The following is a 21,490-nucleotide window of genomic DNA, read 5'->3' as shown; positions in this document are numbered from 1 at the left end:
GTTTTGTTTATGTTATAAAAGTAAGAACTCCTCTTATTGAAAAATACCACAGCGTGCACAATACTGGTAAAGAGTGGAATCTCATTTTAATTTATTAATTTTCAATCTTAAAGTATTTTGATTTTCAAAAATCGTATTAATAATATACATATGTGTGCTCATACATGGGAATAAAAAAAAATGTCTTTTTTTTCAATAATTAAAATATGATCAGGAGGTCTTAAAACGTGTATTTCCGTAAAATAAATTTTACAAAATTTTTTTTCATTATGGGTACTTTGCTTATGTGCGCCTACATAGGTCGGAAAGTAAAAATGCCTGGGCAGTCGAGAATCTCGGCTCGAGAATCCAAATCGTATGCCGTTGACGGGAGGTCGGATTTCAGTTGTTTAGAGCGAGAAGGCAAATGTGAGCCTTTCTCTCTCGACTCCCACGAGGCGATCCGAAATTACTTCGGGCAGCTTCGGAGAATCGAGAAAGAGGGCATGCGTCAGTTTGCCTTTGTCGACTTTCCGAAACTCCACGAGCTCACGTACGCGTATCTGGCATGTGTGCGTGTGCACCCGACGGTGTTTTTCTGGCATCTCTGGTGTAGACCAATTAGGAAACGACTGCTCGTTCCACGCGGGGACTGGGGATTCCCCAGTGGGAAGCGTCGAAGCGTAGACGTCACACGTGTAGCAGACCGCCAGAAGAGAGGACGAATTGTTTGTGCACAATTCACCAGCCGAGTGTATCTTTCGTGATTGTACATTTCAATAAATACAGTAAATTAATATCCGCTGAAATCTCAAATTTAATTGCATCAGAATTCGTACGTTCTATATACACTACCGGCCATAAGTGTTTGCCCACCTTCAAATTTCGTTACTATTCAAATGACAGGCATTTTATTGTTATGAAAATGTCCGTATCATTAAATCCTAATTATAAGACTAATAAAAACCATCCAAAAATTTCTGTACATATACAATCAGGTAGGTACTGTAAATGAGTTTACAATTTTTTATGAAAAACGACAATTTTAGAGTTCAGGTAAAGAAACCCATTTTTTTGAAGTTTTTATAACGATTAGTAGGAAATATGAAAGCAGGTAGTACGGGCACCTTATTCTTCTTAAATTTCCTACTGCATTTCATTATGCGTTAAACTTTCGTAGAGTAAACAGTTGATTTTCACGTGCTTAATGAATTTTGCGAAAATTTCAAATAATGTCGGGGAGAAAAGAATTATCGATTGAAACACGCGCTCTAATAGTGTGCCATCATAGTATCGGAAGAAGTAATAGAGAAATAGCAAAGCTATTGAAGTTAAACCGTAAAACCGTGGACTATAATGTTAAAAAATATAAAGATACTGGTAGTTTATCCAACAAAAAGCGATCAGGACGGCCAAAAATAACCACACCAGCAGAAGATCGGGTAATTAAAATAATAAGCAAACGTAATAGAAGAAAAACGGCACCGGAAATTACTGCTGAAATAAATTCATCTCGCCCTGAACCAGTAAGTTTGACAACAGTTAAAAGGCGCTTACGGAAAGCAGGTTTGCATGGACGAATTGCTATGCGAAAACCCCTTCTACGCAAACAAAATAAAGCAAAACGGTTAGCCTGGGCAAGATCGCATAAAGATTGGACATTGGAAGACTGGAAAAAAGTGCTCTGGACCGACGAGTCTAAGTTTGAGGTATTCGGCTCCAAAACGAAGATTTTACCTACGGTAAAACACGGAGGAGGATCGATTATGGTTTGGGGTTGTTTCGGAAGCACATCAGTGGGCGACTTAGTCAAAATAGATGGCATATTGAATAAAGAAATTTATAGAGGAATTTTGGAGACGAATGCCCTTTCATCTGGAACGCGACTAATCGGTGAAAACTTCGTGTTTCAACAAGACAATGACCCCAAACACACTTCCAAATTATGTCGCGAGTATTTACAACAATTGGAACGAGAAAAAAGAATTGTACATATGATCTGGCCTCCTCAAAGCCCCGACCTGAATCCCATTGAGCTTTTATGGGAAGAACTAGACCGACAGGTACGAAAAGCAGCCCCAACATCTACACAAATCCTCTGGCAACAACTACAAGATGCATGGTCCAGAATAGAACCACTCACACTTACAAAATTATTGAACAGGATGCCGAAATTATGCAAAAGCAATAATAAAAGCTCACGGTGGAAATATCGACGAAAGTAAAATATAGATATAATTGTGATAATTTTTTTAACAAAATTGGAAAAAAACTGTTTTTAGAGATCTAAGTTGTACCATTAAAAAATAAATTAAAAGAAATTGATTTTTGATTAATATTTCCTTTGTTTTTGTGTTATTTTGAGGGTGGGCAAACACTTATGGCCGGTAGTGTATCTTTTCTCAAAATTCAATCGTCCTTTTAATTTCATTTATAAAACACTTTTTCTTGGTCGTTCCATAATCTCCTTTTCTCCTTAAAAGATTGTATATTGTACTAGAAGCTTACGGTCCTATTACGATTTCCGTGGCCCCTACTTTCAAGGTTAATTGGGAAGGTGTATTTATAACTTTCGGGCAGTCATATAATTGCCACATTTTGGCAATATGCGACGTATGTTTTGGGTCGTTATCACTATAAAAAACAAAATTACTAATTTTTCGGCACTACTTTTTAAATTCTTTTTTAAAAAAATTTTTAAAGAAAATTTTCAATAAATTACCCTGTTCCAGTAGCTGATATACACCCCCCAAACCATCACTTACCCACCTCCATATTTAATAGTAGGTTTCATATTTTTTATTTTAAATTCTTTATTAGGTTTACGCCATACAGTAACTTTGCCATCCGAATGAAGAAGATTAAATTTGCTTTCATCAGCAAAAATAACTTCTTTCCAAAAACTAAAATCCTCAGTTAGATACTGTCTCGCAAACTCTAGTCTCCTTTTCTCATTTTAATCGCTGACAAATGGTTTATTTCTTGCTAAACGCCCATGAAAATCATTCTTTCTTAGTACTCTTACAATTTTTGGATCAACAGATATTTGTAAATATTTCTCCACCTCGTTCGACAATTTAGGTGCACTCAGCTTTGGATTTTTTTTTATTTTTCTAACTTGGCTGTGACTCACTGCACAATACGTGAAATTTAACATTAAAAAACCGAATTTACAATAGATGTATTCCAACGTAATTCGACAAATTTCGTGCAGAAGATTACTCGCAGGAAAGACTAGTATTTTTTTGCAATTTCTAGCTGAACATTTTCAAAACGAGTAATTTACCACCGCGTGGATAAGAAATGCGAACAAGTTAGGGGAACGAAATTCAAATGTAGCGAGTGGGTATCTCTGTATCCTGAATCCAGCTAACCGGGACTCGTGAAATGGTAATATTTCGCGTGCGTTTATGGCACGAGGAAGGGTTTGGCATCGCTTTTCTCCGGAGATCGTGAATTTTCCTCGCGTTCCACAATGAACCACAGTCTCGAGGGGGTTGTTTTCTAGCAACTTGAAATCTAAGCAGTCGCAATCACAGAGAAGATTGCGGTTCTTCGCGTCATATGCACCGCGAATTAGGGATGCGTTTTCCACCCCTTCTTAGCAGAACTGTTCCTCCTATTTTCGGTGCCTTATTGTTTCGAATGGATCATCGCGTTGGCTGCGAATTGAAAAGTAAAAGGGTATTTTAGCTTGACATACACACTTTAAAAAATCGCTTTTTTCTTTCATTTTTCATTTACTTATAGCTTAGAATTTTTTAATTATTGTTGGGAATTCCAACAATTTATATCACAGGACAACTAATTGATATTCTTGATTTTCGTCTTATTTTGGCCTCTAGAATCTCTCATTCAAATTTTCGAGTGTAATAGACAGTACCTTGAACACCACTTGAAATAAAATTTATTTAAAAAACATCTCAGTAATTATTCATTTGAAGTCCCATTTTGTGTAATACTTTTTTACGCAAAATTTGATGATTTATCCGAATTCGAAAAAAGATATTAGGCATTCCATTTAAAAAACTGAAGGTGATCCTAATATCTCAATAAAAAAGTAAGGTAATAAAAAACAGATTAGATCACTGTATGCACCCCTAGATGCCATGCAATTTTTGTTTGAAACGTTTATTCGTACAACGAATACCTTACGAGTTATTCGAGGTCATCATGTTAGGGGATTCGCCCTGTATAATCGAGGACAGAACTCAGTTACAAACAGAACCTTTACAAGTTACACTCAGAACAGAACATTTACAAGTTACAGAACAGAACCACGTTAGATCAGAACATTGAACAGTTAGTTACACAAGAACATTTACAAGTTACACAAGAGCAAGTTACAAGTTACGAACAGAACTCAGATACATAGTACACGAGATTGCAATAAAACATAATTAGTACGAATTAGAAGTCAGAAATCTACGAACCATTTATATAACTATAATTGTTAACACGTGTATATATATTTGTTAATAAATTTTAAGTGTTTGTAAATAGTTAATGGATTGATGTATTTACTAAATAACTCGGCTCCACGAATCTTGTGGGAGCCAACAATTATACTGTTAAAATTTTTTATCAAAATAAAAAGGTCACATTTATTCGAAGTGATAACAGCGAAACGTTTTAAGTTTGTTGAAAGTAAAATTGTTCTATAGCAAATGAATACGACTTGCCTGGCTTGTCTGTCCATTAATCGCTGTTTCTACTTATATTGAAGTCCAACTCCGTACCCTGTCGCGTGCATACACTATGAATTTTCGGAAGTCGATTTTCTGGAAAACAATGTCTCGAACGATGAAATGTTATTCTTTTATTTTGATTTATTTTTGCACGTAGAATCGATGTAATAGTCAAAAAGAAACAGTAGCCACATAATTAAACGGATAATCCTATCGACGACTGACCAGTGAAAGCAGCTTCTTGTAAATTTAATAGAATTCCATTATAATTTGTAATAAAAAAGAATTCCATTTAATATCAACGTTTGTAGACTCCGCCATAAATGGTACTTCAGAGAAAGGTTCGCAATGCGAGGTGATTTTTCTTAAAACCGGACGGAACACTTTCGGGGAAGTGAAATTTCCATTATCCCCGCGATTTAACGACTCGTGCATTACGAAGAATAGTCGATGATTTTAGGTTCGAACGTATTGAACGTTGATACGTTTTGTATTCTAAATAAATTCGACCGTATCGTTTTTACGAAAACGTGATTTATTTAATCCGTGACATAATTTCTATTAGTTTCTATTACTTTCACCTATCGTTCCACGAGTTTTTTTAACACTATCGTCGTAAAATCGTTGTGCTTTCGAAGAGAAATATTTTTTATAGTCAGTTTTAATTTCTTCGTAAGTTTTGAAGCTTTTTCCGTGCAGATCATTTTGCAATGACTCGAAGAAGCCATAATCTGACGAGTCGTATCTCAATTTAAAATAGAAAATAGGTAATTTCCATGGGACTTCCCCTTTTCATTTAGTCAGTGCGTAAACATAGGAAATGCGTCTGGGTTTAATTTAATTTTTTAATAACTTTTTAACGAAGCCTCAATCAACAAATTGATATTCTTGATTTTCGTCTTATTTTGGCCTCCAGAATCTCCCATTAAACCAAAGTTGAGGCTTCAATTATTAATTTAGGTAGTATAAGCCATAAATGTAAGGACCAAAACCAAAAATTTCCCACTGTGATAATATTTCATAATTTTTCTTTGTATATTTAGGGTAATTAGAGATTTATCTAATTAGTAGGCTCAGGTCGAAACATTCCTCTCTTTTTTTTCCATTTCTCTCACCCTCAAGCCTTGTCTCCAGTTTCTACACACTTTACACTTATGCCATATCTCTACAAAACAATTTCATTCAAATGGGGTAAAATTGTATTCAACATGCGTGTGTTCATCAAACTCCAAAAGAAACCATAATCATTCGTTCCCCAGGGAATCTTCACAATGAATAAACAGTGTTTTGTCATTATAAGTAATTTGATATTCAACCGTCGTTGTAGTTTTTCGCGGAAAAATAATTACCCCTCGCCGAATTGGTTTTTAGATTTGTTTGATATTCGGCGAGGAAAGGGAAAATAAGGCAAACAGAAAGTAACTTTTCCCTTTATTTGCAAATTCTGCGAAGGCGTACGGCCGACATGATTAATTAGAAAGGCCAGTTACGCTCCTTTTTTAGCCGCGACGTTCGGGCGTTTCGGAGACGACAACGCAACAAGTGTCGCGAGCAGTTTCTTTACCCGTTTTACGCGATGCACTCTAATCTTGGTTAGTTTCGTTCCCAGAGGCCAGGACTACGTTCTGGAAGATAGCAGATGCGAGCTAGCGCCCGAGGAGGTTCGAAAGGATGAGCGTTAATTGAGCAGGACTCTGCTTGGGAACTGTAAGGATCTGTCCCGTCCGTGGGACTCTCTCATTCGTCAAGCCAGCTTTTCGTTGACTCTTATGGTCAATGGTGTAGTTAAAGTTTCAGAAAATCGAATTTCGTTCCGTTCCTTTAAAATATACAAACTGATTGGCGATGCTTTAGGGCAGTAGTCCACAACAATTCTTTCCCACGTACCAATCGACCGATATCTGATCAAGTCATATACCACTTTATAGCTAGTGTCTATTTGTACACGTAAAAACAATTTCGATCAGAAGTGTAAAAAAATAACTATTTCATCTTTCTCCTTTACGTCCATTCCAAATCTCTTTTCCCTTTTGCTTAATATTGGGTCATCAAAAATTCGCAAGTATCAGTCAGTTCAGGGAAGGTCGGAATATATAAAAAATGTTCAAATCTCCAGACTATCATATTTGGTATTTAACGAAGAGTTTGGATTACTTTCCCAGATTAAGTTTCCAAAGTAAACTACTCAGGCGGATTAATTATTTCGTACCAATTTTTAAGTACGACTCCTAACATTGTCGCGTTCATTTTTAATTCAAGGTCTATCGAGTTTCGAAGTTTCATCATTTCTGTTTCAAACAACTATCATGTATTTAATAGGTCGTCTATTCAATAGAAAATAAAAATTGCTCTGTTAACCTTTCGCGGAGGAGACGTTTATCCAACCCTATATTTGTTTTCATAATTTTAAAGCAATTTCACTAAGTAAACGTGTTTAGTTTTCTAATATTTACATAAAACTACCCCTGAACGATTGTTTTTACTATTGATGAATTTACAAATCCAGTAACCCCCGAAATTGATTACTTTTACTAGATTTATAACTCAAAACTTAAGGTACGTGTTTCTTGATCGATTTCAAGAGTTACTGTATTTAGAACAGGAGGGTTGCGAGGAAGATCAATTTATACCGGAGAATTGTGTTTCAAACGTGGAAAATGGTTGTGCCAATCATTTGGAAGAAGCTTATGTAAATTGTTGTGAAGATTAGTTCGTACGAAGCATTTTAGATCGTCTAAGAACGAAGATCTGTGTGACTTATTCGATGATTGTATCTTATTAAAAAGATTATTTCGATTATGTGTTTGAAAATTGAAGAGATAAAACACAGTTGGAAACTATCCCTTATCTCTGTTGCTTCGTTAAATAAATTAAATATCGTGTTGCTCATTCAACGAAAATATTAAGGATTTATTGTAACTTAAAAATACGCAAACAATTTCTTGGTATATTTTACTCTGTTTGAACATTTCATACAAAAGGAATATTTTATTTACAACATTTTCAAGTAATGCCAATATTTTGTAGTGTAACCCTTTCAGTTTAATAATGTTGAGAATAATCTTGCTTCAGGACATGTAACATTTTTCGAAAATTGTTAAACCGGGGTTAATTCAAGTTGCAAGCAGACGTTCTATACCACGAAACGCGTGAACTACCAGTGATAATGGTTTCTGGGTCATCGATACCGCATTTGACGACAGTCAGCAAATAAAAAGCACGCGTTCTTCTCGGAAGATTTTCTACGGCCATTTGTTTTTTATGCCGTGGCCGTTTTACGAGCGCCGCACTCGAGAAATTCCCGATCGACCAATCCTGGAAAATCGAACACGGAATCACCCCACGTTGCATCGAGCGAAGATTAATAAAGTAAGTAGAACTTCATTTATATGAGCTTCGTTTATCAGAACGAAATTTTCGTCGATGCTCGATTTAATGAACTTCTAAAACTGTCTTCAAACTTGTTCTACAGCAGAACTCCATTTGTACAAACCCAACCGATGACAAGCAATTCATATAACTAAACGAGTCCACCGATTATCCCTAGTACTTTTAAGTCCATCTGATGGACTTAAGTTCTGCTGTAGAACAAGTTTGAAGACAGTTTTAGGATCATGCGATTTAGAAAGGTGTTTTCATCTATCAAGCGTATCGGGGTTCGTTTGTTTCGTAGTAAATTGTTACCCGGTTAGGAGACTTAATGAAGTTCCAGTGGAGTCTGACCGGTCTGGAGATACCTGGTTTGAAGTTGCAACTAATTGTGATTAACGCGTCTTGCAAGTTGCAATAATTGTGGAGTTCCGTGAAAAATTCATCGTCGCGTTCGGAACACTTGGCAGCTGACCGATGTATTTCCGAGTCTAACATGGGTTTAGTATAAGTGTTTGTTTCCTTGATTGGGGAGTATGAGAATGCTTCGAGGAAGAGATGTAAAAGATCTTCATTATCACTTTTTGTAACGTATCGATTCTTAAGAAGGTATATACACTAGGGTGATCATTAGTTATGGGGGTTGAAAGTTTGTTGTCTGTTTTATTTGAAAATGATTCCTCCATTTTCTAAATTTTAAAGTGATCAGAAGTTTTGAAATTGCATAGAAGTATCAGTGATTAATTCGAATTCATAAATTTCAGTGTAAACAAAGAATCGACATTGGATCTTCACCTCTTGATGGATTGAAAAATGATGTATTTAAGTTTCGATTAGTTAATATATTAATATAGCAATAGTTCCTGCTAAATTGCAATGAAAACAGATCAAGAAGAAAAAAGGTGATTGATCAAAATTTGAATCCTAATTTTTTGTATTTAAAACAGTAATAATAAAATGAATTGATCCTATGACTGAAGAAATTCTTGTAATATCAATTGAAAAAATTGTTCAATCATAGGACGATATAAAATTAATGCACATTTCTTAGATACGTAATAGTAACATTTGTTACTATTTAGTAAAATTCGAGTATTTCTTATTTTTTAATAATCAAATAAGTAACTATTAGCAGAAAGAGATAATCAGAATTAAATATTGTGTTGTTTAGTTCTTCGTTTGAAAAATCTTCGTTATAATTTAAATTTTTATAATAATCTTTGTATTATTCTGGTATCTATTGTAACAGCTTTATTAATTCCATATTTGTGAAATTTGGCCTAACACATTTACCTAACGAGGAAATGTATCCTTTTCTAGCAATTTTGGTATATTTTCTAATATTCATCTTCATATTTTCTCATATCTTACGCATTTCTGCCTTTATCTTTAGTAATTACAATTAACTCGTCAGAATTAGTATCGTAAGATGGCATTAACGACGTTTTATCTCTTTCCACGACAAAATCGAATCATCTGGAATGTATCCAGAGCGGTTTGCATCTTTTGCATAAGATAATTAAGTAATTTAATATTAAATATAAAGCATATACAAGGTACATGCAATGTTATTGTTTAATTACCTATTAAATCAAAATTTGGTGACCCGCTAGTATTACGTTATCTAGAACACATTTTAAATATAATAAATTGTCTATCTTCTACAATTAAGCAAGAAAATATGATTTTTCTGCTAATAATAATTTTTAATACGCGAATAAGAAAACTAGCTTTCCAGATCAGAATGAAATCTGTGAAAAACTAATGAACTTGGGTTTGTTTGGCTTGTTTTTAAGTTGTCTATGCTGTTGAATCTTTGTTATTTTAACATGTAAAATAATCGATATCCAATTGTTTAATCGAAGTTGTTTTTTACAGTGATGTTTGGTATAAAGTATTTTATGTAATTATGGACCAATAGAAACTTTGCATTATGTATTTGATTATGTTTTTTGATTAGACTCTCAAAGTATACTATTATCTTTTTTAAGCTACGATTTGTCTTGTTGTATTCAACTGATATAAACAATTGGAAAACAATTTTAATTTATGTTCAAGTCGTTGAGGTCTGAATCACAAAGAAACGAAAAAAATTTTGTTTGCGAAATAGAAGTCGTATAAAGTCAAAAGTTATAAAATTTGTAACTTCTTCAGGCCATAAAAAAAAACTATTGTACACGTGATAATAAGGAAATATTTATTTAACATGTGAGTAAAATTTCGAGAAGATTTTTGAGATATCATTGCAATCATTCTAAACAATATACTGCAGAAAACATACACACAATAACTCCCGTAATAATAAAGATAATAGTATAAAAATTCTAAAGTATTACCTTTAAAAACGACCTAATACATGAAAATAATTAAAAAATTCTTGCTTCGTAATTTTATAATAATTCTTTGTTTTTAAAATCTCTTGGAATCGACACCCCTAAATGAAAATACTCCCTTAACACTTTGACTGTCACGTCATCCATATATGGGGGTCAAGACTTTTCAAAAACAATTAATTGTGAAGCTAAAATGTTAAAAGAAATAAATTTGAGTACGAAAATAATTATGAAGAAAAATTCTAATTTATGTAGTTTACAATTGTCTAAAATCAATTAAAAATAAAAATAAATTTCCTAAATTTTAATTAAATTAAAAATAAAAAATTGTACAGTTTTGATCTGGCGATCAACGTGTTAATGGACATATGAGAGCGTATATACAGGGTGTCCCGTAAATAGTGTAAGAACCGGAAATGGGGGGTAGCTGAGACGATTCTGAACAACAATTTCCTTTGCAAAAATGTCGGATGGGGCTTCGTTTTTGAATTATTAACGAAAAACACTGACCAATCTATATACATCTTTCACAGATAAAGGGTTAAAATCAAAGTTACAGGGAACGAAGAACAATGGCACGAGAAGGGTGAATCCTTTTGCAACGATCGTGGAACGTCCGAAAAATGTTGTTGACGTCACAGCGGACCCGGTGCATCCGAGGATTCCGGTGTCTAATTCGTCGGAGGCGGCGACGAGTCAGGAAGAATATCATCCGAAGTCAACGAGGAGAGGGCACGGACGAGCTGTTGCGCGATTGGTCGCCGTTAGGGGTGCCTGAATACTTCGTGGGTGGTTGGGAGCGACTATATAAACCGTTTCACGGATCATGGTACATCGCAGTCGCTCTCACGTGTTGCTTCGCCACCAGTTCCGGGATTATTTCTTCGTCGGGACGCGTCCGGTACGCAACACTGGTTGCTCCGTATCTGGAACCCTCCGTTTCCGGTAGAATCGTCGCAGAGTTTTCAGTTTCCACGGTCCCTGGGGTAGAGAGACAGGCGTCATTTGTACCGTACTCGGACGCGTGCAGGGAAAATGGTATAAATTATTTCGGCGATGTCGCGACCCGATCGCGAAAGCAGGAAATGAGGGTATAATTTGCCGCGAGAAGGTAAAGGGTGGAAGAGTGACGGAGACAAGCATTTTACGTTCGAAGTACGCGCGTGATTTAATCGGCGATCGAGGCTCCCTGTCGTCGCAGACCGTCGACTAGACTAGAAACGTTCGAAAGGGCGGAAAATTGCATTCGGGGACGATTATTCGAACGTGATACAATTGCTCGGGATCGATTGCTGGATAAACGTCGGTTAGAGGTTCGAACCATCTGGTCAGGATTTAATTCCCTCTGGTAAATATTCAATGAGAATTGGCATGTTGGGGAATTACAGAAACGATTCAAGTTTCACCAGGTTTCTTAACAATTTACCAGTCATTGTTTTAGTCATCTATTAAACTTATTACCGTTTGTTCAGTTTTAAGTTTTATCTCCTATGATCGTTATGGTACCTGTATTTTTTATAACAATATTTCTAGCATCCGTGTGTGTCTCGCTTCGGCGTTCATGTCGTATCGATCGACGATTCGTTTTTGAATGCACTTGATAGTTTATCGAGTTAAATTAACTCCTTACCGTACGATTTAATTACAAGTAATCTTTCAAATGTGTATTATTTTATTTAAATTTGTTTACATATGCAATGCTCGTGAAATACCAACACTTATTGCCAAATCGATTAATAAAAAGAAAAGGGAAGAAGTTGACAAAGTAACATACACTCTTTCTTAAGGTTTCTTTTACAATTTAAATTTCTTTTCGTCAATTTGTAGTGTCGAGCTAAATTATTAAGGAAATTTATTTTAAATATATAAAATTGTATAAATGGATTTTATACGATAATCACTTTTAAAATATCAACGTATGAAAGAACAGCATTGAATAATATTTCAATGAAATATCAAACAAGTTACATTGCGACGATGTAATAGCTTTACCGGAGAAAGAGGAGGGAATTGATCATACACGATCGGGTTTAATGTTTTTCATAAAATTCTGTTTAAAACGTTACTTCAAGTTTGAGTACAAAACTCGGCACGAATTTGTGGAATGATCTTTTATATTGTAATAATATTGAAATGTGGTACTTTACGTATCTTCAAACCTGATTACTTGGTTACTGGAAACAGAGATTCCTGGAAACAAATTTTACTTCGATTTCACTGTTTCGATTTATTTTTGGCCAAGAAAGCATTATGTCATGAATTGAAAGGCTCTTATGATCGTATAGACAGATGTACGATCTATAGTCGAGTTTCACAAATATACGACACACTATTCGGTGCTTAGCAATATTTTTATCTAATAGAAAACATTTTTTAAAAATTTTTTTAAATACTTTTCTTAACATTGTTCAGTGAAACTCTCATACATTGAATTAAAAACTACTTTCAATGGTACTAAAAAAAATGTGACATTTTCTGTTGAAAGGAATGAAATTGGATTGTGATCCCAGAAATAATTTTATCCTGAAGAATATCTGCAACATAGTTTGAGACGTCGATATAAATCGAATGTAGGTTCGTGTTATTGTTCTTCTTGATTTTTATACTGCAGATATCTAAGTTTACTATGTCATGTCTCACATTTTATAGGCATTTTCGTTTCTTTATCTGTAGCATTCTGTCTACTTCCTGAAAGAAAAGATTTGCTTTGGTCTTGATATCAGTACGACGTTTTAAACTCTTATTACTTTAACTTATAAAGTATTATTATTAGAGTAATAGTTTTAGTAATGATTTAATACAGTTAAACGTATCGACAATTAGCGATATTTTTGCAACTTTAACATGCAGCGAAGAATATGGAATAGATTACGATTTCAGTTATAATTTTGTTAGCAAATTTGATAATAATCGAAACAAATAAACATGCAAACTATGAAGGTAATACTAGATAGTTTCAGATTTTATCACGACAAAAAAATGGCAGAAAACTAATGCCAATGAATTTTATGTCTTTCTTACACTTCATTTAATAGAATCGACAATGCAAAAATCTATTCTAATCTGTTTTAGAGTGATACTGGTAAAAAAGACATTGATAACCCCTTTGTATTATAAGAAATATTGTCATGTCATAGATTTCGTTTACAGAAAAATTGTGAAAAATTATGAATAAAATCATAAAAAAACCGACAAAATGGTTGTATAAACGACACTGTATTACTTCACTTTTGAGTCACTTGCAAGATGAATTTGATTTTCTGAACGATGAATATGATTGGCAAAAGGTCTAATTTGGTATACATAACTTTCAGAATAAATTTTGAACCATAAAAATGGGCATTTTTCTTATGACTTTTCGTAAATTTATTAGATTGTTAAAGGATCAATAGAAAATGATTTCGATCTGGAGTCATGGATTCTAAACACGATCGAATGTTTCTAAGTGTTTTCGTTAAAATCAGTTGGATTCCCAAGATTGCAGGTAAACGTTTTGTTGTCGAATCGTTGAAAGGGTTCGAGAGGTAGGGGATGGGGTGGAGAATGGTTAGCCAGATATCGGTGAAAATATTTGGGTATTGTTTTTGCAGGCAAGAGGATGCTCTCGCGAGGTAAAAGGGCTCAGTTGGTGCCGTGTTTCGGTAGCGTTGAGTTCGCGATGTGTTTGTGGATTGCGTGTGCGATTTTAACCCTGGTCGCTTCCCAACCGAATTTCTACACCCTCCGGTATGGAAAACGACACGAGTCACGTGCGGGTGAGTTACAAGTTTCTCCATAATTTACGATATTTTTTACGGTCACCTTAATTATTAAATACAGTGGTACCACAATTATTTCATCTAATTAAGGTACAGGACGTATACTTCGGATAGTATACTTTTCATTTGGTTGACATTAAAGGCAGTTTAGTAGGAAATAAACTACCCTTGCAAGTAAAACAGAAAACTTCAAAGAGATTCTATAGAACGTCGAAGAAATTCATCCTTATGCAAATCAAATTAATACAATGTCACATGGGCGTTTGTTGTAATCAACGAATTGTTATTCTTGATTTTCCTCTTATTTTCACCTCTAGAATTTCTCATTAAATTTAATTTCCCTGTGTATTAAAATGTAAAAGTGGAAGCTACATAGATAGAATATTTCTCTTAGTTTCCTAGACGACACTGTCTGGATAATAAAAATTTCTAGTTAATGATCAGATAATCGAGGTTCTACTGTACAATGTATTTAGTTATCATACTTGAATGAGACATTTCACAGAAAATTGATCAGATTTTGCACTCGATGTCAGGAATTTTTATAACATTGTGATGCTGATTGTGCTTAAAAAGCTAGAACTTTTAGAGTACTTTGTGACCAGCTTCTTCTTGAGTTATTACGACACAGAGTTATAAGATTATGTTTTATAAGTTGTTCTATGATATTTTAATTTTATTGCATCAAGTATCACTTACTGTTTACGAGGCAATGTGATGCAAATTCTTAGACTTCGTGATAGTTAAAATTAAGCGTGTAATGAGAAGAGTCGATCACAGTTAAGAGTTTAATGCTACTGTCCTAGTTTCAGCTATCGTATAATTGTACCAGATTCACCTACTTTTTCAAAGAGATTACAAAACTATTTTGTACTTTTTATATTAGTTTTGTAGTGTTTTTCTCGACATTCTTAAGCACCTCAAAAAACATTGGCAGGTTGAAAATAATTTTTTCGTTAAGTCATCCTTTTAATCCATACCATAATAAAATATTTACAAAAGTACAACACTTGTTTCTCTAAAAGAAAAACGAGTATGAACAAAATTCAAAACACTTGTTTTTATTATTACACGGGCATGTATTTAAAAATGAAGCATTTTATAGTTAAATTTCAAGCAGTTCGTTTCATCACTTCATATTTGTGCGATGTAGAAAGTAGAAACAATACACGACGCACCCACAAAACAAAAACTTCTAATTTCTGTAATTCACATTTCATGTACGAAGCATAAAAAGAAACTTTCATAACCGCATTGCACGTTCTTCGAACAAGGATGTGGCCTTAAAATTGGTCAATAACATATTAAAGGTTAAAAATAAGATTTTTGAATAGTCATTTTCATGATTTCACTGGATCGTTAGACATATTTAGTAAAAAATTGAGCAAACAAATCCGTAAATCGAAAACCCTAAACCGCGTACTACAATCTTTGAGCTATTTAATATTTTATTGCATTTACGTTTGTATACGGTGTACACCGGAACTATAAAGAAAGTCTCAATTAGCTAATGGAGTTCAGAAAAACAAAGAAGACTGAGTAAACATAGATCATTAAATCTTTATAAGACTACTATCACTGGATTGGCTATGTTTTTTCGATGAAAATGAGTCCGAACAACACCCTATTTCTAGTATTTTTAATTACACGTTAATGGGATCATTTTTAAAAGCTTTTAACTACGTGTAGTTAAAAATTGGTTGGACAGAATCCTCTTTGAAGTTATTTTTACTAGAAAAATCTCACGAAGGCACGATAACAAATCTAATATAAAATTTTTTATTTTCGTTAGAGGAGTGATAAAAATTGTCGCTAAAAAACGAACACCACTAATCGGTTACTTACGACTCTAAGAAAAGTTTGAATAAGTTTTCCGCTTATACAATGGTGGAAACGAAACAAGAAGATTGAAAAAACGAAAAACAAAAGTCAATACCGGAAAAAAGTGGTTTAATATAAATAGTTAGATAATGAAATATACAGGGTGTTCGGCCACCTCTAGCAAAAATTTTAATGAGCGATAGTAGAGGCCAAAATAAGACGAAAATCAAGAATACTAATTTGTTGATGGAAGCTTCGTTAAAAAGTTATTAACAATTAAATTCAAAAATTTCAAATCGTTCTGGAAAAATTATTTTCGGTTGCGGGGGTCAACTACAATCATTTTTGGTGAGTACACATACCTCCGAAATCCTATCTACTTTCGAGAAAAAAAATCGAGTAGGTGCTGAAATTTTTCGGCGAAAAAAAATTTTTCAAATCGTTTTAAAAAAATTATTTTCGGTTGCGGGGATCAATTACAATCATTTTTTATCATTACACATACCTCCGAAATCGTACGCACTTTCGAGAAAAAAATTCCTTACTGAAAATCCAATTAGGTGCCTAAATTTTTCAACGGAGAAAAAAAATTGCAAATCGTTGTGGAAAAATTATTTTCGGTTGCGAGGGTCAATTACAATCAGTTTTTGTCATTAGACATACCCACGAAATCCTGCCCACTTTCGAGAAAAAAAATAGAGAAGGTGTGAAATTATTCGAGAAAATTAAAAAATTGCAAATCGTTGTGGAAAAATTATTTTCGGTTGTAGGGTTCAAGTACAGTCATTTTTGGTGAGTAGACATACCCCCGAAATCTTGCGCATTTTCGAGAAAAAAATTCAGTAAGAGCGGCACTTTAAACGTTAATAACTTTTTAACGAAGCTTCCATCAACAAATTAGTATTCTTGATTTTTGTCTTATTTTGGCCTCTACTATCGCTCATTAAAATTTTTGCTAGAGGTGGCCGAACACCCTGTATAATTTAAAAATGTAAACATGTACAATTTTACATACATAATAAACAATAAAATGCACAATTTTCATCCATTATTAATAGTAACTGTTTATTACATCACTAAATAGAAATTTATCAAAAATTTATTCCAAGTATAGTAGAAAATATAGTTGGTCAGTAATGGGGGTACAAATGGTGCAATAAAAAGGTCAACGAAACTGAATAAAATTGAATACAATTTTCACTATAACTTTTTTATAAATAGCCAAATAATACTTTGGAACTGCTTTAATTATATAACTTCTTTAAATAGAGATTTCAATGAGTACAAAATTACATACTGTACACGTTTCTTAGAATAATGAAACGGAGCTGGATGAAAATATTAATTGCTAGACGATTTCATGCTATTAAACGAAGTTTCAGAAACAGACTGTGTCGTATTTTAACTCTGTTCTCCGATTGGTCGCCGGTTACAGAAATGATCTGAGTTCATTTCTAGCGTCGAACAGGAACTGGAAACGTGTAAAAGGTGTCCAGTAATTTTCTTCCCGTTCGTACCCTCTGTTTTCGCGATTCTGTAATCAGACACGGTACAATCGTTTAATGGGTGAACAATGATGTCGTCTCCAATTAGACCTTACCAGGTTTCCGGTTACATGATCTTTCCGCACGGAATACGATTCGAACGCGAATGGAACCGTGTGATCGGTCCTTTCGATCAACCCTCTTTTGTCGCATTCGACGTATGCTAATTGATCATTCTCTGAATTTTTTTCCTTGGCCAGTTCCAATTAAAAATACTCCTCGCGAATAATTCCCCTCTTCTTCAAATGCTCGTGTTTTCCATGAACCGTCGAAGACGATGCTCGTCAATTCGTGTCAGGCGTTAATAATTGTTATTGTCTCACCGACGACGTCCTTTATGCTTTCGTTTACAGATTCACTTTCGGTCTCGGATTCGATAATGAGACAATTCATTAACTATGGACAACTCCATCATATTGGACTCCGTGCAGCAAATAGAACTTCGAGAACATTTTTCGGATTTGGGGGACGGTCGAGGGTGGAATTTGGAACATTGACTTTCTGAAAGTTCATTTAATCTCGGGAAAATATGTAGGATTTATAAATTTCTTAAAATATCCGGAATATTCCGGGAGTCAGTCACTAAACAAGGTTAACATTTTCTCTATACTAGAATTTCCAATTTTATTTCTTCTACTATTATTGTATAACATTAGCAGTTTAAATGTTATTTCAAATTGCTTTTATCGTAAGACACCTTATATGTATACTATACTTTGTGGCCCAAATATGGTGTTGGAAGTTGCTTTTATTTGGGTGATAGAATTTTTCACTTAGGAGTTAAAAAAATTAATTCTAATGAATTTCGACGAGGTTACAAAAATAAGTACTACGACAAATTTGGAATTCGTAGAAAATTTCTGGCAGTCAACGTATTAATTAGGTGGTCTAGTGCAGTAGAATTATTATATTTATTATACCAAAGAAACTAAAAGGATAGATACTCGAAGAAATGTATATTGCAACAGAAATAAATGTTTCTTCATTCTTTTATAGAAAATTTTCAGAAGTTCAATCGAGTAAATTTTTTATAATCTTTCTAGTATTAAATGAAATTGTTCTTTTGTCAAAACTTATAAAACTGAATAATATTCGCTAAAATTAATTTCTTTATCGTGCATGGTTATAGAGTTAAGCAGTTGGAAGTTGTATGTTTATAAAAAAATATTTTTCGCCTTGACTCTGTAATTATGTACAATAGAAAAAATGTTTCAAGCCAATGTTATTCACTTTTATGAGTTTACAAGAGAACAATATCACTTTGAAAGGTATATGTTGCAAGCGAAGTGTCATTTAATTTAAAAAGAAGTGAAGTTGATTTGTTAGTTTCTAGATTATTTTTCATAGAGATACATTTGAATTGCAGGTAATCTGTTCCCGTTGGGAAGCAGGTACGGACGCAGTGACGGTTTTCAAAAGGACGGGAAATCGTTGCCCAAACTGGTACAAGTGGTTCCAAGGGTGGATCGATTCTTTTGGGGTAGTCGATACGGGAAACGATCCTCCCCAGATTATCGGACTGTTTCCTCGGTGAATCGATTCAGCGCCGTCTTGGATTTCATGGATCACGTAAACGAAGTAAATCTCGAACAACAGAACGACGCGAGTAACGTGAACGATCCCGATCTACTGACTTAAGACTATCGTTTCATCGGTCTGTATTGTTTATCTGAATTCTGTCAAGTTTCCTAAATAAAACGTATTTCTTAAAAGTGAGAAAGGAAAATAGAAATAGAACAATAAAGTAGAGAATGAACCAGATACAGAAAACTAACTCTTTGATTCTAAATATTATTTCCATTTTTAAGTTACCGACAAGATGCATTTAATGTTTTTTCAGTGACGAAATCATGTTAATTTCACGATAGTGTATATACATATAGCGAGCTGAAAACAGTTAGGGTTTAATTTATTAATCAGATCGATTCGGTGCTTAATCTGGCATTGAAGTCACTTCTAACGTCGAAAATGTATTTTCAAACACGAAGTCTTTTGGTTTTGATTTTTATGAGAGTTTTTACAGTAATTTACACGTATTGAACTTTTACTTAAATCTCTGCATTTATTTGTCAAATTAATGGAAGTTCAAGTACAAATAATTAGCTTTTTATTTAACTATATTAAGTTTTGCTTACATATAGTTTACACACGAATTATTCTTTGTTGATTTCTTGTATTCAGCTAGTTAAATATTAGGTTAACTATGTTAAAAATGTTATGAAAAACCTGTGACAAATTATTAAGAATGTTCAGTTTAAAAGATTAATCCCCAATCTTCAATCTATAATTGTTAAAGTCCTCTGTAACGATGTAAGGGTTAAAAATCTGTTGAAAATACGAAGCACAAAGAGATCTTTTTTGGAGTTACGTACATTGTCTCCAAAGAAGAACTCTCGATGTTTTCTTTCTTTTCTTGCAGATATCTGGAAGACTCGTTATCTATTCTTCTGCAAATAAAACAAAATAAACGAAGGGATGAGAGATTATAAGACGCACAACAGAGATCGTGGTTGGTCCATCGATCTGACGGGCACCCCTCGAATTTTCGCATAATTTCTCCGTAATAATGGCTAATTTTTAATCGGGTCTAAGGGTCTTAATATACCGAGAAATTCGTTCGAACACGCCGAAGATGAACATTTTATTGAAAGCAAGCATTTGACGTAATATTCTGCACTTTTAAAAATATTCTTTCAAACTACTTAAATAAGTTTTTGTTTGAAGAAAAGTTTGTTAATTTATCCTGATAAAATAATTATTTATTTTAACCTTTTATTTTATGAAATTAGACTTTAATCATTACTTATATGTATATTTGAACATAAAGTACTCAAAACAAGCATTAATTTCCATGGAAACTAATTAAGCAATTATGTCAAGAAATAGATGTAGTTGTCTCTAAGCTATTCTCGATTTTCTTTTTTCACAAATAATTCAACGAGACGTAAAAATATTTACTTGCAAGTTGCAAAGCGTTATATCATTTAGTAGGTCACGACTGAGACAGTTTTTTTGTAGTAATTCACTTTGCGAGCAACTTTCGAGGCAAGCTCGATTGCCTTAAGGGAACAATAACGCTTTTTCGCGTAGGTTAACACGTTGTAATTATTTTTGCAAAAGTTTAGCCGGGCAATCAGTAGCAGAGGTGCATGTTAGGTCGGCCCATCGGGAAATTCTACTTTCCGGTATTTTATAAATCTCTTTCTTCCCTCGAGCCCTCTTTCCAGTTACTTCGCCTCACTTAATATTACTGCTTAATTATTTAACGCGATATCACAATTTTTTACCATCAAACAACTTAAGAAATCTCTGAAACTTTGGTCTGGTTATTGATCTTCACGAACTATTGTAATTAAGAGAGAAATTATTGGACCCAAGCCATTGAAGTTTTGTAAAGATACTTGTTTGTATTTTAACCCTTTCCAACCCGAATAAATAATTCCAAAAAGAGAAGATAATTTACTCAAAACCATTAGCGCGATAGAATCAGAAAACGCATTTATACAGGAAGATTATAAAATTGAAATTAAATGATTTTTTTTTCGTATTTTCCAAGTACAGAGAATTTCGATAGCTTTTCCGTTACATTACTTTCTTTTTGCAGACATTCTATTTTTATTTCCCGTAGTCTCCGTTGAAGAGTGCAACAAATTCCCATCGCAATCGAACAAGCGAATTCAGATTTGATTATTTCATTTGCTTTTACGGTTTTTACTTTTGAAGCCATTCGAGTGGCCATTTCGTTCTTTTTCTCGGAGCTTGGAAATTGCAAAAGCGATAACAATAACATTTAATTTCTCGGTCAAGCGCGGCGTGCTCGAACGATCTCGGATTGGTACGGTTCGTTCGCGATAATTAAACGATTCAGGAAATGCGAGACACGTTCGTTTCTGTAAACGTTTCGCGGATTTCGAGCGAACTACTCTTCGATACAGTTTACTACTATTGTTTCGCGAGTCAACCAGCGTACTCACTATGTTACAGTCGTGAAATATGTT

The 21,490-nt window shown here is 33.9% G+C and overlaps 1 protein-coding gene across 1 annotated transcript; it reads left to right on the top strand.

Annotated features, from left to right (window-relative positions):
- The first annotated feature begins 13,967 nt into the window (after positions 1–13,967).
- LOC122401990 lies at positions 13,968–19,130 on the top strand. Its single transcript, XM_043404478.1, has 2 exons — positions 13,968–14,124; positions 18,859–19,130. Exons 1-2 carry the CDS (start codon positions 13,968–13,970, stop codon positions 19,128–19,130), a joined length of 429 nt encoding a protein of 142 aa, XP_043260413.1.
- The last annotated feature ends 2,360 nt before the right edge of the window (positions 19,131–21,490 follow it).

The sequence above is a fragment of the Colletes gigas genome, unplaced genomic scaffold, assembly GCF_013123115.1.
Source record: "Colletes gigas isolate AHSC1104 unplaced genomic scaffold, ASM1312311v1 Colletes_gigas_Sc00031, whole genome shotgun sequence".
Taxonomy (NCBI): Eukaryota; Metazoa; Arthropoda; class Insecta; order Hymenoptera; family Colletidae; genus Colletes; species Colletes gigas.
This window is presented reverse-complemented; position numbering and strand designations above follow the sequence as displayed.

What these genes read in the sequence shown, in the direction of transcription:
- LOC122401990 (XM_043404478.1), top strand. Translation starts at nt 13,968, where the DNA reads ATGCTCTCGCGAGGTAAAAGGGCTCAGTTGGTGCCGTGTTTCGGTAGC. An exon ending in ACGACACGAGTCACGTGCGG is followed by an intron (nt 14,125 to 18,858) that starts GTGAGTTACAAG and finishes TTTGAATTGCAG; the next exon opens with GTAATCTGTTCCCGTTGGGA.